Source organism: Coregonus clupeaformis, chromosome 20, assembly GCF_020615455.1.
Source record: "Coregonus clupeaformis isolate EN_2021a chromosome 20, ASM2061545v1, whole genome shotgun sequence".
Classification (NCBI taxonomy): domain Eukaryota; kingdom Metazoa; phylum Chordata; class Actinopteri; order Salmoniformes; family Salmonidae; genus Coregonus; species Coregonus clupeaformis.
Genome location: NC_059211.1, coordinates 51,995,839 through 52,012,085, shown reverse-complemented (window position 1 = coordinate 52,012,085; position 16,247 = coordinate 51,995,839). Strand labels below are relative to the sequence as shown.

Below are 16,247 nucleotides of genomic sequence, written 5' to 3'. Positions count from 1 at the left end.
TTAGAGTGGCCTTTTATTGTCCCCAGCACAAGGTGCACCTGTGTACTGATCATGCTGTTTAATCAGCTTCTTGATATGCCACACCTGTCAGATTGATGGATTATCTTGGTAAAGGAGAAATGCTTACTAACAGGGATGTAAATACATTTCTGCACAATATTTTAGAGAATCTAAACATGCATGCTGTTTGCAGTAAGGCACTAAAGTAAAACTGGAAAAAAACATGGCAAAGAAATAAACTTTTTTTCTGAATACAAAGCGTTATGTTTGGGGCAAATCCAACACATCACTGAGTACCACTCTAAATATTTCCAAGCAGTGAATTTCAAACACAGATTCAACCATAAAGTACAGGGAGGTTTTCCAATGCCTCGCAAAGAAGGCCGGGCACCTATTAGTAGATGGGTATAAATAAAACAATCAGACATTGAATATCCATTTGAGCATGGTGAAGTTATTAATAACACTTTGGATGGTGCATCAATACCTCCAGTCATTACAAAGATACTACCTAAGTCTGTTGCCGGAGAGGAAGGAAACCGCCCAGGGATTTCATCATGAGGAGTATGGTGTCTTTGAAGCAGTGACAGAGTTTAATGGGTGTGATAGGAGAAACCTGAGGATGGATCAACAACATTGTAGTTACTCCACAATACTAACCTAATTGACAGAGTGAAAAGAAGGAAGCCTGTACAGAATACAAATATTCTTTTTTTCTGAATACAAAGCGTTATGTTTGGGGCAAATCCAACACATTACTGAGTACCACTCTAAATGTTTTCAAGCATGGTGGTGGCTGCATCATGTTATGGGTATGCTTGTCATCGGCAAGCACTAGGGAGTTTTTTTATGCTAAAAATAAACGTAATAGAGCTAAGCACAGGCAAAATCCTAGAGGAAAACCTAGTTCAGTCTGCTTTCCAACAGACCCTGGGAGACAAATTCACCTTTCAGCAGGACAATAACATAAAACACAAGGCCAAATATACACTGGAGTTGCTTAACAAGATGACATTGAATGTTCCTGAGTGGCGTAGTTACAGTTTTGACTTAAATCGGCTTGAAAATCTATGGCAAGTCATGAAAATGGTTGTCTAGCAATAATCAACAACCATCTTGAGAGAGCTTGAAGAGTTTTAAAAAGAATAATGTGCAAATATTGTACAATCCAGGTGTGCAAAGCTCTTAGACTTACCCAGAAACTCACAGCTGTAATCGCTGCCAAAGGTGATTCTAGCATGTATTGACTCAGGGGATTGAACACTTATCTAATCAAGATATATTAATGTTTTCTTTTTCATTAATTTGTTACAAATGTTAGAATTGTTCTTCCAATTTGACATTACAGAGTATTTTTTGTAGATCACTGACAAAAATGACAAGTAAGTCCATTTTAATCCCACTTTGTAACACAACAAAATGTGGAAGAAGTCAAGAGGTGTGAATACTTTATGACATAGTCAAACATTATGTAATTTATGCTGAATTATTTCCTTTTGAAAAGTTGGTGGTAATGTCCAAACTAACCCCCCCCAAAAAATATTCAGGGGCTTAGTAAATATTTCCACATAAGTATGCAGGTTTCAGATTTTACTTGAATATTTTATTACCTTACTTCATTTTTGTGTTCAAACTGCATGCATGACATTCGAAAATGTAAATTCCATTTAATACACTGCAAAATCACACAATTATTTGTGTGTAAAAACAACTACGAGGGAAGTACTGTTTAATTTACTCCAATTTCATATTTTCTCTCAATTTAAGAATTGTAAATTCCTGCAACAACTTGACATGTGGCTCCATTTTTAGAGGATTGTGTGGGTAATTCAATGAATAATATTTTTACACAATGTTGTGTGCATGTTGGAAGAAATAAAATGATATTTCTATATTAGTATTGGGCAGTTTGCTGTGCTATGAGGTGTAATAGATCATGATGAACGGATATCAAAACTGTTGGGCAAATTCACACACGTATCAAGAGAACACGTGGTCATCCCTACTGCCTATGGTCTGGCAGACTCACTAAACACAAATGCATCTTTTGTAAATAATGTCTGAGTGTTGGAGGGTGCCCCTGGCTATCGGTACATTTTAAAAACAAGAAAATGGTGCTGTCTGCTTTGCTTAATACACGGAATCTGAAATGATTTATACTTTTACTTCTACTTTTGATACTTAAGTATTTTTAAAACCACATACTTTTTTCAAGTAGTATTTTACTGGGTGACTTTCAGTTTTAGTTGAGTAACTTTCTATTAAGGTATCACTATTTTTACTCAAGTATGCAATTGGGTACTTTTTCCACCTCTGGATCTAAGCCATTTTTTAGGTGCTGGACTTTAGGCCTATATACAGTAAGTTAAATATATTATAAATAAGAATATCTCATCTTGGAAAATACTCAAAAAGCTGAAGCAAATAGTTATCCAGATTTTGTAGAGTAGAACTATCACAATATTTTTTACAGTGTCGTAAAGTCCAAACCAATTAATTAAAAACAAACATATCACGAAAAAGAGATTATGAAATGTTCCAATTCGAATGAGCAGTTAAGGACGATTTGACATCACATTTCAGTCAGCAGGTGGCAATCTCTTCAATTGAAAAAGAAAGTTGAAGGGTAAGGCAACTAGCCAAGCAATAGACTACATATTAGTTATTAATTTGCTTGAGGTCAACGGTTGATTTGGTTTGGAAGTGAATAACAATGCAACTAACTTTATTGAAACAGGAAATTGCAAAATTGAGGGTGAAAAGTTGTATTTCAACACTCCAAGTATTTTTTTATTTTTTTTACAACCTCCATTGATGTCATATATACTATCTAATGATATAACTGTTGTAAAGACAGTGTATTCTAAGTGCGACATTACGTTTTTGGTATAATTTAGCAGACGCTCTTATCCAGAGCCACTTCTAATCAGTGCATTCAATTCAATAGGTAAAACAAACACGTATAAAATTCATACAAAAACACAATTGAAATAAATATACATTACGGTATTTGCAACCCTTTTTCATTTCATAGCTTTTTACAGATACTCCCAGATGAACCATATGTTGCTTTGAAACGAAGGTAAGATTCCAGACATCGAATGGCTACATCATCCACCTCTGGGTCAAACTTGTTAGCGATGAGGTGGTGGTGTTGTAGGAGCCACCGGAGATCTCCAGCCCCGTAGACACACACAGCTCTCCTGGAGGCACCGGAGCAGGGTGGATATGGGGCTCCTTTCCTCACATCTCCTTCCAGGTAACTCCACTTCACCATGCGAGCGATGGCGTTCATGTCTGTTTCATGGTACTTAATGTGGGGAGGGTTAGACCCTGGCACTGAGGGCATGCGCTGCAGAGTGGCCCACAGGTGCTCATCAGGACTGTAGGTGTCCCTCTCCCACTCCATCAGGGCCAGAACCTCCTGGCTGTCAAACACGTGATGGACAAAGTCCCTGGAGACCACGAAATAGGCATTTCCGGAGAACATGGGGGTGCTGATTGGAGGAGGGCTCTTCGTAACGCCCGTCCTGACCACTATGTTGTTGGTGATGTTGTGCTGATACTGCCACCGGTGTTTCTTATAGTCGACGGTGGTCTCAGACTCCATGCTGTTCCTCCCGTTGAGCAATTTGAGTGACTGAACCATCTCTGCGTTAGTTTTAATGGGGAAATCTGTTCCACAGGTATTGAGCAGGTACCTCCACTGGACAGGTGACTTCAACAGGTCCCTCATACAGTTTAGATCTGCCTGCACTCGAGACCACGATGCGTAAACTACACTCTCTGTCTTACTTGCCACAAACACATTGGTAAAACAAGACACAATAGCCTTTACTGCAGTCCTGAATTCCTCCGAGGATTTCTGGTCCACATGCACGCAGTATACATTCTGAGGTGTGTACACGGCACGCAGGAGTCGCTCAAACATCTCAATCTTCTCATGGACCACCATGGAGTAGGCGATGGGGAAGTCTCTCTCCTCCACACTCAGGGGCATCATGACGAACCCTCTGTCTGTAACGTAAGTTTTACAGTTTCGGGTCACGTGGTGGTAGAACGCCTCAGACAGAAGCTTGGGCTTGATCTTTGTTTTCAGAAGTCTTCTGAGCTGCTCCTTGTCAATGCCCTTCAGGTCTCCTCTGATGATAGCTGAGCAGGCTGGCAGGTCGTCTGCGTAGTCTTGTGGCAGGAGGTCAGGTGCTGGGAGCGGTCTCCTCTCAGAGCAGGTTGGGCGTCTCAGAGTGTTCCAGAGGAGAAGAGAGATCGAAGCGCACATTAGGATGAGAGAGAGTTTCTGAAGAAGCGTATATGTGATCTTGATGACCTAAGGGGAACCATAACTATTTATCTATGTATTATTCGTATTTGTGTGCAGACCATAGCCTGGGAGCACTGCTGTGAAATGATGAATGTCACACACACACTCAACTCAGTTTAAAGTGAGTAGGTAATTATTAACTTTAATGGGCATGGCTTTATAAAAGGGTCTAAACTTGGAACAAATGTTGAAAATGAATTACTAGCCTACAATACCACACTTTTCATTAGTTCCAAGTATTGGCATGATGCTCTAAATTACACAATTCTAACCCACTTACCCCACGCAACCAATATTGTTGGACACTTTTTTTTCCATATAGACTTATGTACATCTATAACACTTGGCCATATGCAGGTCATGGTTGGATGTCGTCTCGGCACCCAGGACCAAATCTTCAGCTACTCATTTTAATAGTTAAACCTGTCATGAGAGACTGGGGTTGGTTGCAGTCAAGTCACTCAATTCAGGAAGTAAACTGAAAATGTAATTCCAGCTTTCCTTGTTGCTTTTATTGAGAGGCAATATTAAGGCTTCGCTTGACAGTTATAGTGACACATGATCCAGTCAAACAGTATGTTATTTCTGCTGAATTATTTCCTTTTGAAAAGTTGGTGGTAAAGTCCAAACCAACCATAAAAAAAATATTCTTACGAAATATTATGATTTTCACATAAAAATGCAGGTTTCTGATTTCTCTTCCATATTTGAATACTTTACTTCATTTTGTGTATTCAAAAGGTATGAGATTAGAAAATGTAAATGTAATATACTTCAAAATCTAAACAATTATTTGTGTGTAAAATCTATTTAATTTATTCCAACTTCATAATATTGTCTCTTAATTTAAGAACTTTAAGTTCTTGCAACAACTTGATGTGGCTCCGTTTTTAGAAGATTGTGTGTATTTTTGTTTTGTTTGTTGCATTATTACATTTTTACACAACGTTGTATGCATGTTTAAAGAAAGAAAAGTATATTTCTATATTAGTATTAAGCAGTGTGCTGTGCTATGAGGTGTAATGGATCATGAGGAACGGATATCAAAACTGTCGGGCAAATTGACGTTCAAAGTTGTCCTTAGCCATTCCAACCAGAGCTAATTCACGTGCATCACCCTTAATGTTAGAGGTAAATGCAGCACCTACAATGCTTGCAGCTCTACTGCCACTTTCTTCTAGTAGAATGAGCACTATGTTCAACAATGCCTGCTAAAGTGGGTTAAATGGCTATCACGAAAAATAGATCATGAAATGTTTCTTATAAATTCAAATGGGCAGTTAAGGACGACTTGACATCACATTTCAGTCAGAAGAAGGTGGCAGTCTCTTCAAATGAAAAGGAAAGTTAAAGAGTAAGGCAACTAGCCAAACAATATTTGGTTTGGAAGTGACAAACAATGCAACCAACTTTATTGAGACTTCTTTGTTTGGTGTTTATGACTGCTGTGAGCTGGTGTATTTCCCTGCGTGGAAATTAGATTTGTTGCTTTTCGAGTAAAGTTTGTCAATTACTCAGTTCTGTGTCCTGCGCCTGACTCCGTCCTACCGCTGCACACTGACACCTGACATCTACGCTCCCCCAGGTTTGCAACATTACCTTTTTGGTATAATTTAGCAGACGCTCTTATCCAGAGCCACTTACAATAAGTTTAATAGTTAAACCTGTCATGAGAGATGGGTTGGTTGGGGTCAATTCAGGAAGTAAACTGAAATTCCCATTCCAGCTTTCCTTATTTCTTCAATTGCCTCGTTAGAAAGGCAATAAGGAGGCTTCGCTTGACAGTTACATGCCTTCAGAAAGTATTAACACACCCCTTGACTTTTTCCACATGTTGTTGTGTTACAGCCTGAATTTAAAATGGATTCAATTGAGATGTTGTGTCACTGACCCACAAACAATACTCCATTTCAAAGTAAAATTATGTTTTTTGAAATTTTTACGAATTATACTGAACAAAAATATAAACGCAACATGCAACAATTTCAAAGGTTTTACTGATGTACAGTTCATAAGGAAATCAGTCAATTTAAATAAATAAATTAGGCCTTAATCTATGGATTTCACATGACTGGGAATACAGATATGCATCTGTTGGTCAGATAACTTTAAAAAAGGTAGGGGTGTGGATCAGAAAACCAGTCAGTATCTGGTGTGACCACCATTTGCCTCATGCAGCGCAACACAACTCCTTTGCATAGAGTTGATCAGTGGTCTGTGGAATGTTGTCCCATTACTCTTCAATGGCTGTGCGAAGTTGCTGGATATTGGTGGGAACTGGAACACGCTATCATACATGTTGATCCAGAGCATCCCAAACATTCTCAATGGGTGACATGTCTGGTGAGTATGTAGGCTTCCAGGAATTGTGTACATACTATAACCCCACCGCCACCATGGGGCACGCCGTTCACAACGTTGACATCAGCAAACCGTTCACCCACACAACGTCATACAAGTGGTCTGTGGTTGTGAAGTACTGCCAAATTCCCTTAAATGACATTGGAGCGGCTTATGGTAGAGAAATGAACATTAAATCCTCAGGCAACAGCTCTGGTGGACATTCCTACAGTCAGCATGACAATTGCATGCTCAATCAAAACTTCAGACATTTTATAGTGGCCTTTTATTGTCCCCAGCACAAGGTGCACCTGTGTAATGATCATGCTGTTTAATCAGCTTCTTGATATGTCACACCATTTTGGGGATGTTTTATTTCAGCTCATGAAACATGGGACCAACACTTTACATGTTGCGTTTTATATTTTTGTTAAGTATATAATACGAATTGTAATTCGTAACATATCATATGAAATGGGTGATAGATAGACACAAATTAATACATACCATACGAAACGTAACATATCATACTAAATGGTGTGTCTAGGATTTACGTACAGAATAATACAAAATGCTCTGAGACCAGGTGGGGAAGCACTGTTGTTAAATGATTCATGTTACACACCCCTCAGTTTAAAGTAAGTAATCATTCATTTTAGTGGGCATGAATTTTTACTGTCTACAATTACTTGAAATTAAAAGGTAAATAACTTGGAACAAATGTGAGTTGAAGATTAATTACTAGCCTACAATACCACACTTTTCATCAGTTCCAAGTAGTGACGTAATGCTCTAAATTACACAATTCTAACCCACTTACCCCATGCAACCAATGACATTACAGAATGTTGTTTTTTCATATAGAATTATATACATCTAAAACACTTGGCCATACGCAAGTCATGGTTGGAGGGCATCTCAGCACACAGGACCAAATCTTCAGCTACTCATTTGAATAGTTAAACCTGTCATGAGAGACTGGGGTTGGTCAATTCATGAAGTAAACATGAAATTCCAAATTCAAACTTTCCTTATTGCTTCAATTGCCTCAGTAGAGGAAATAACAAGGCGTCGCTTGACAGTTATAGTGACATATTACACAGTAGAGGAAATAACAGTTGACAGTTATAGTGTGTCACTAACGTTGAGAGACGGGTCGGACCAAGGTGCAGCGTGAAAAGCGTACAGGTTTATTAAGTCAAATAAACATACAAGAAAACACCGTAACGTGAAGTCCAACCCGCTATACACATACCAGCCTAACAGGAACAAGATCCCACAACTAAGGTAGGCAACCAGGCTACTTAAGTATGATCCCCAATCAGAGACAATGAGCGACAGCTGCCTCTGATTGGGAATCACACCCGGCCAAACCTAGAATTACACATCTAGATCCTAAACATAGAAATTCTAACATAGATCCTCACGCCCTGACCAAACCAACTAAAGACAACAGGCCTCTCAAGGCCAGGGCGTGACATAGTGACAAATTACACAGTCAAACAATGATATTTCTGCTGAATTACTTCCTTCTGAGAAGGTGGTGGTAAAGTCCAAACCACCTTGTGGTGCACTGTAAACAATCATTCAGGGGCTTAGTAAATATTGATTTTCACATAAAAATGCAAATTTTTTAGTTAATGAGTAAGGCAACTAGGTAAGCAATAGACCAATGTTCCCTATAATTTCAGGTCTGTGGAGCGCAAACTTGAATGTTGTGAAAATTCTGTACAGCTTCCAGCACGCCTTTACTGTGAACACTGAGGCTGTACATGCTTTAAGTTACAGTTTCAGACAGTGGTCAAGTAGGCTACTGTGGCTATTTGATCATAATGTAGGCCTACCAGAGTGGGCTACCATAAAAAACAATGATTCAAATGCATCCCATAATGTTTTAACATGTAAATAGCCGTTCTATCATTCAGCCTACAGTAGCAGCCAATGTGTGGTGTTCAATGTAGGCCTACATACCATGACTTTTGAAAAAAATATGCAAGGCTTGACATTAACCTGTTTATCCACTTGTCCTTCAGACAAGGAGGTGACTGAAAATGTTGTGTTGTTTGATAGAAGAAACTTAATAAAATTATTTTTCCCATACCATTATTACAGAGAATCAGACAAATTATGCTACCCTCTGCCTATTGGCTACTAAGCTTATTCGAGCGTGTCTCAAAATACAACACTGCCCCTTTAAGACTAAAAAAAAGCTATTTACCAGACTCTAGAAATGAATAGGTTTTGTGCTCTTGTAGGAAGCAATCACTCCCCCATTGCTGACTACAAATTATCCATAACTGGGCAAATAAATCACTAACTAGTAAAGGATATGAACAAATGTGCACACGTGACTACATGCAGCTCTCGCTTTGATCTCAAAACAAATACATGACCGCTCATGCTGTAAACACAGTCCAGTTCAAAGTGAATGGCACAGATCCATATATGGCAATGGTCTTTCTGCATAAATACCTAATGCAGCTCTGATTGGTTATTCCACACCGGTCTATGTAGAGTATGGCTGAGTCCTGCTGGCTGAGTCATGCATGTTAATGCAAAAGAATCCTACTCCGACGCGTTCTGCCTACAACAAAATCTCTTCCATAATTAGTTTTGTTTCGGGATGTTGCATTGAAAGTGGCTAAAATTGCGTTGATAGATCACAATTCTCTCAGTAAAGGGAAACGTTGACACGCGCACTGCTTACAGGGAACATTGCAATAGACTATATATTTCTAGTCTTTTACTCTCTTGTTATTCGTTTGCTTGTGGTGAACAGTTTATTTGGTTTGGAAGTGAAATTTGTGACCGTCCATTGTACCTACTTAATGTTGCAAACATAACATAGTTATTTAGCAATTTCTTGATTATAATGTAGACATTATTTACGTACAATGTAGGCTAACTGTTGCTAAACAAATGTGGCTTGAAGATGAATTACACTCCTTAAATATAAGGAATAATATAGATACATGCACAGTGCCTTCAGAAAGTATTCATATCCCTTGACTTATTCCACATTTTGTTGTGTTACAGTCTGAATTCAAAATGGATTAAAGGTTTTTTTTCACCCATCTGCACACAATACGCCATAATGACAAAGTGAAAACATGTTTTTAGAAATTTTAGCAAATTTATTGAAAATGAAATGTGACCGACCGGCTCGATTCGTTCTTATGTAGCAAAATTTGAAATTGTGTTTTTTACATTGGATAAAAGTAGAGACTCAGAGCTAGAAAATGGTATATCATACACTACAGTTGAGGAACAATGGAAAGTAATTCTGCTTTGAAAGTTGATAAACTTGTAACCTCACTTTTGAGAAAATGTACCTTGAATGTTTTGGTAAACCTACTGGAGAGCTCTTCGTTGTCTACACCCATTCAGCATTGTTCACACCCTCTTAAGCCTTAGCCCCGCCCATCTCTTTAAGGATTCACATGTGAGGCCATGTACTAAACAATCAAAGATTTCGAGACTAAAGGCTGGTTTATACTACGGGTGTATTATTAAATTCAATCTGGAGTGCCAGAGTGCGCCCTGGGCGTTCGTAAACTCAGAGCGTTGTCAGATTGTCCATTCATAAATTCAGAGCGTTTCGCTCTAGGAGCGCTCAGAGCGAACACTGGACACGCGCGAGCAGTTTGGATGCAATGATTGAATAACATGTTGTCACGATTCAGACAGACGACCAGAGGACCACAATTGCGTCACACCAGAAAGTTTATTAAACTTAAGGGAAAAGGGAAGTAGGGAGTGAATGAAGGCTCCAGGGGTAACAGGGATCCCGTCCAATGCGCTGGGTCTGTGCCCCCCCCAGTGGCAGCGATGCGTCCTATGAAGCCGGTGGTGGGTGGTCCAGAAGTCCTGGGGGGGGGGAGACACAGACACAACAGGGCGGAATGAAACCAGGCAGCAGTACAGTTCAAGGGAAATCCAAAATACGTAGTAGCAAGGCAGAAGGCTGGTCAGAGTTACCGGGATTGAAGAGTAGTCAGAGTCGTAATGGCAGAAGCAGGTCTGGATCTCCTGAGGCAGAAGAGTATCCAAAAACAGGCAGGTCCGGGGTCACAAAACCAGGGGTGAGCCAGAAGCGCGAGCAAACAGGTTCCGGGTGTGAGCTTTGCAGACGATCTGACACCGGAGAGCTGAAAGACAGGGCCTTAAATACTGGGAGAGGTTAGTGGGTAATGCAGCGCAGCTGGCAGAGTAATTAGAGCCGAGCAGAGCAGGGACAGGTGGAGCTAGTTAGGCTGAGTAGAGAGAGGGAGGTGAGCAGAGTGGAAGATAGTGGAAACAAATTAAGGTGGTAACCCGGTGGAGTGAGAGGGCTCATGACAGAACCCCCCAAGGGACGGCCCCAGAAGTCCCAAGAGCAACACCACGCCGGGCGGGAGGAGGGGAGCCGGAGGAGGGCTAGAACTCCTCCGAACGGTCCGAGTGAACGTCCTCATCCTCGGAGGAAGCCGGAGGGCCGTGGTCGGGAGATGGGACAGGTCCCGAGACAGGATCAGGCACAGGACAGGAAGCCGAGCGGGCCGGACGGTTAGGGACCCCTCTGGGGCGGCCCCTACGGATTGCAGGTTGATCCGGATGCCGTTGGTGGAAAGCGGTGATGAGAGTCCTATCCACAATCCGACTAGCTGGCACCCAGGACCTTTCCTCAGGTCCATAGCCCTCCCAGTCAATGAGGTACTGGAGACCCCTACCCCTCCGTCTGGACCGAAGCAGGCGGCGGACGGTGTAAACCAGACCCCCATCGACGAGCCGTGGAGGAGGAGGACCAGGCGCAGCAGGGACCAGCGGACTCTCATGGATGGGCTTAATCTTAGACACATGGAAAGTGGGGTGCACCCTCAGGGAATTAGGCAGTTGGAGCCGGACAGCAGTTGGGCTAATCACTCTTATGATAGGGAATGGGCCAATGAACCGAGGTGCCAGCTTCTGCGACTCCACCCTGAGTGGCAGGTTCTTCGATGACAACCACACCCTTTGACCAACATGGTAGGTGGGAGCAGGAATTCTCCGACGGTTGGCCCCGGTAGTGTAGCTGGCAACGGACCTGAGGAGTGTGGGTCGGGCTTGTGACCAGGTGCGGCGACATCGACGGGCAAAAGCAAGTGCAGATGGGCAAGTAACCTCCTCCTCCTGGCTGGCAAATAGAGGAGGCTGGTATCCATAAACACATTGGAAAGGGGACATACCGATGGCAGAGCAGGTCAGAGAATTGTGTGCGTACTCCACCCATGTCAATTGCTGCGACCAGGAGTGGGGGTTGCGTGAAGTCATGCATCGCAGTGCCTTCTCGAGCTCCTGATTAGCCCGCTCTGACTGCCCATTGGATTGGGGATGGAATCCGGAAGTCAGACTGACTGTGGCTCCCAGCAGGTGACAGAACTCCTTCCAAAAAGCGGAGGAGAATTGTGGGCCACGGTCAGAAACAACATCCCTTGGCAGTCCGTGGATCCGGAAGACGTGTTCCAGGACCACCTGGGCGGTCTCCTTGGCGGTTGGGAGCTTGGGGAGGGGAATGAAGTGTGCCATCTTGCTGAAACGGTCAACGATGGTGAGAATGACGGTCATGCCACTTGAAGGGGGCAGCCCCGTGACAAAGTCAAGGGCGATGTGAGACCAGGGACGTCTGGGCACAGGCAGGGGCTGCAGCAATCCGGCTGGGGGCTGGCAGGACGACTTGTGTTGGTTGCAGATGGGGCAGGCTTGGACGAATTCCCGTACATCCTTCCTCAGAGAGGGCCACCAGAACCTCTGGGCGAGCAGGTTGTAAGTGCGGGTGGAGCCAGGGTGACAAGCTAGGCGGGAGTCATGTCCCCACTGAATGACCTGGGACCTCAGGTCTTCGGGGACAAAAGGCGGTCAGCTGGGCAAGTGCTGGGACCTGGCTGGTTACGGAGAGCCTCCAGCACCTGTTCCTCAACAGCCCAGGTCAGAGCTGCAACGATGCAGGGACTTGGCAGAATCGACACAGGGTCCTTGGAGGAGGTGTCATCCTTCTGGAATTGACGGGAGAGGGCGTCTGGCTTGGTGTTGCGTGATCCAGGCCGGTATGACAGAGTGAAATTAAACCTGGTGAAGAACAGGGCCCAGCGGGACTGCCTGGAGTTCAACCGTTTGGCCGTGCGGATGTACTCCAAGTTCTTATGATCGGTCCAAACGAGAAATGGAATGGTGGACCCCTCCAGCCAGTGACGCCACTCCTCCAAGGCAAGCTTCACAGCCAGCAGCTCACGGTTCCCTATGTCGTAATTGCACTCAGAGGGGGACAACCGACGTGAGAAAAAGGCACAGGGATGGAGCTTCCTATCCTCCGCAGCCCACTGAGAAATCACAGCACCAACTCCCACATCCGAGGCGTCCACCTCCACAATGAATTGCCGGTCCACATCAGGCATCTGGAGGATGGGAGCGGAGGTGAACCTCACCTTGAGGGTACTGAAGGCTTTGTCGGCTGCTGGGGTCCAGGTGAAGGGGTTGCTTGGTGCTGGTTAGAGCAGTGAGAGGGGCAGCAACGGTACTGTAGTTCCGGATAAACTTCCTATAGAAGTTAGCAAACCCCAGAAACTGTTGCAGCTTCTTTCTGTTCTCCGGAACTGGCCATGAAGTGACTGCTGATACTTTGGCAGGATCCATTTGGATACTTCCTTCTGCCACTATGTACCCCAGGAAGGCCACTGTCTTGACGTGAAACTCACATTTCTCTGCCTTGGCGTAGAGGGAATTCTCCAGAAGACGATGAAGGACTTGCTGGACATGGCGGGTGTGTTCAGACAGGTTTCTGGAGTAAATTAAGATGTCATCCAGGTAAACGAAGACGAACTTGTTTAACATGTCCCGCAGTACATCATTCACTAGAGCCTGGAACACAGCAGGAGCATTGGTGAGGCCAAAAGGCATAACCAGATACTCGTAGTGGCCTGTTGGTGTATTGAATGCGGTTTTCCATTCATCTCCCTCCCGGATCCGCACTAGGTGGTAAGCGTTTCTGAGATCCAACTTGGTAAAAACAGTGGCTCCCTGGAGCAACTCAAAAGCAGAGGTGAGCAGAGGCAGAGGGTAACGGTTCTTCACTGTGATGTCGTTGAGTCCCCTGTAGTCGATGCAGGGGCGAAGAGATCCGTCCTTCTTCCCCCACAAAGAAGAAGCCAGCACCAGCAGGAGATGAAGATGAACGGATTAATCCTGCGGACAGAGAGCCATTGATGTAGTCCTCCATGGACTTTCTTTCAGGAGCAGACAACGAATAAAGACGACCCCTTGGAGGAGCTGTTCCAGGGAGGAGGTCGATGGCACAGTCGTACGGTCGGTGAGGGGGCAGAGATGTGGCTCTTGCTTTGTTAAACACCTCTCTGAGACCATGGTAGCATTCTGGGACATTGGAGAGGTCAGGAGCGGAGTTAGTAGGTACTGGCCGAGGGGGTAGTGCGGCAGCAAGCAGGCAGGTTCGGTGGCAGTCCTCTCCCCACTCCCCTGATCACCCCGGTCACCCAGTCGAGCTGAGGGTTGTGCCGGCGGAGCCATGGGTAACCCAGGATGAGGGGTTGGCCTGGAGAGGGGAGCAGGTGAAACTGGATAGTTTCTTGATGGTTTCCGGACAGACCCATCGAGACCGGGGCCGTGACATGAGTGACCGATCCGAGTAAGTGTCCGTCCAGTGCCCGGGCAGGAATAGGAGGTGTCAAACGGAGGTTCTCCAGTCCCAGTTGGCGTGCCAGCTTGATGTCCATTATGTTGGCTTCGGCGCCAGAATCCACCAGAGCAGCCAGGGTGTGAGTTGAGTCAGAGAGGCGGAGGTGAACTTGCAGCAGGGGTTTGCGGTCGGAGGACTGGATGGTCATTGAACTCAACCGGACTCCCCCTACGCCCGGTGAGCTTCGGCCCTTTAAAGGGCAGGTTACCACACGATGTCCATCACCTCCACAATAGAGGCAGAGGTTTGAGGTGAAGCGGCGCTGGCGCTCTGCAGGAGTGAGGGAGGCTCGCCCAATCTCCATAGGCTCAGACTGATCAAGCTGACCTGGGTGAGTGGCAGTAGATGACAGGAGCCCAGTCGGATCTCTCCGAATGCCGGTAGTAGGTGGACCTTGGCGCCCCCCTCTCACGACGACGGGTCTGTATCCTTCTGTCGATCCTGACAGTCAGTGCGATGGCTTCATCAAGAGTGGAAGGCAGTTCATGGGAGACCAACTTCGTCCTTGATATAGTCAGCCAAACTATGGAAGAACGCGTCCACCAACGATGGTGTGTTCCAAGAACTTCGTCTAGCCAGGGTTCGGAAGTCGATGGAATGGTCTGCGACTGTACGTCTGCCTTGTCGAATACTGAACAGTTCACGAGACGCCTCTGCGGTGGGTGAATCCAGGTCAAACACCTTCAGCATCTCCTCAGCAAACAGGTCGAAGGTTGCACATGCGGGGGTTTGACGTTCGAACTCTGCTGTTCCCCAGAGTCGAGCTCGGCCCGTCAGGTGAGTGATGGCATACCCAACTTTAGCCCCCTCCGTGGCGAAGGTCCTTGGCTGCAAGGAGAACTGAAGTCGGCAGCTAGTCAGGAATGGCCGGACCTGGGTTGAATCGCCGTTGAACCGCTCGGGGTTTCCAATCTTGGGTTCGGAGCAGCGGCTGCAATGACCGGGGCAGGTAACTCGGGGGCTGGGCTGGTGGGCAGACTGGCTGGGGTAAGGTTGGTGAGGAGTTGAATGATCATGGCGAGTTGTTGTTGCTGCTGCTGGAACTGCTGCTCATGCTCATCGGTTTCCATGTCGGGGAAAGTGTGCGCTGAGTCCATAATGGTCAGATCGTACTGTCACGATTCAGACAGACGACCAGAGGACCACAATTGCGTCACACCAGAAAGTTTATTAAACTTAAGGAAAAAGGGAAGTAGGGAGTGAATGAAGGCTCCAGGGGTAACAGGGATCCCGTCCAATGCGCTGGGTCTGTGCCCCCCCCAGTGGCAGCGATGCGTCCTATGAAGCCGGTGGTGGGTGGTCCAGAAGTCCTGGGGGGAGACACAGACACAACAGGGCGGAATGAAACCAGGCAGCAGTACAGTTCAAGGGAAATCCAAAATACGTAGTAGCAAGGCAGAAGGCTGGTCAGAGTTACCGGGATTGAAGAGTAGTCAGGAGTCGTAATGGCAGAAGCAGGTCTGGATCTCCTGAGGCAGAAGAGTATCCAAAAAACAGGCAGGTCCGGGGTCACAAAACCAGGGTGAGCCAGAAGCGCGAGCAAACAGGTTCCGGGTGTGAGCTTTGCAGACGATCTGACACCGGAGAGCTGAAAGACAGGGCCTTAAATACTGGGAGAGGTTAGTGGGTAATGCAGCGCAGCTGGCAGAGTAATTAGAGCCGAGCAGAGCAGGGACAGGTGGAGCTAGTTAGGCTGAGTAGAGAGAGGGAGGTGAGCAGAGTGGAAGATAGTGGAAACAAATTAAGGTGGTAACCCGGTGGAGTGAGAGGGCTCATGACACATGTATGTGTACATTTATTTTGCAACGCTCGCACACGTAACGCGAGTGGTGTGGTCAGCATGTAACTGTGCTGCTGGCAACAATTTAATTACGCCTTTTT

The 16,247-nt window shown here is 45.0% G+C and overlaps 1 protein-coding gene across 1 annotated transcript; it reads right to left on the bottom strand.

Moving 5' to 3' along the window:
- Nucleotides 1-3,028: 3,028 nt before the first annotated feature.
- On the bottom strand, nt 3,029-4,279 carry LOC123481502 (beta-1,3-galactosyl-O-glycosyl-glycoprotein beta-1,6-N-acetylglucosaminyltransferase 3-like). Its single transcript, XM_045205824.1, has one exon. It carries the CDS (start codon nt 4,277-4,279, stop codon nt 3,029-3,031), a length of 1,251 nt encoding a protein of 416 aa, XP_045061759.1.
- Between the last annotated feature and the right edge of the window lie 11,968 nt (nt 4,280-16,247).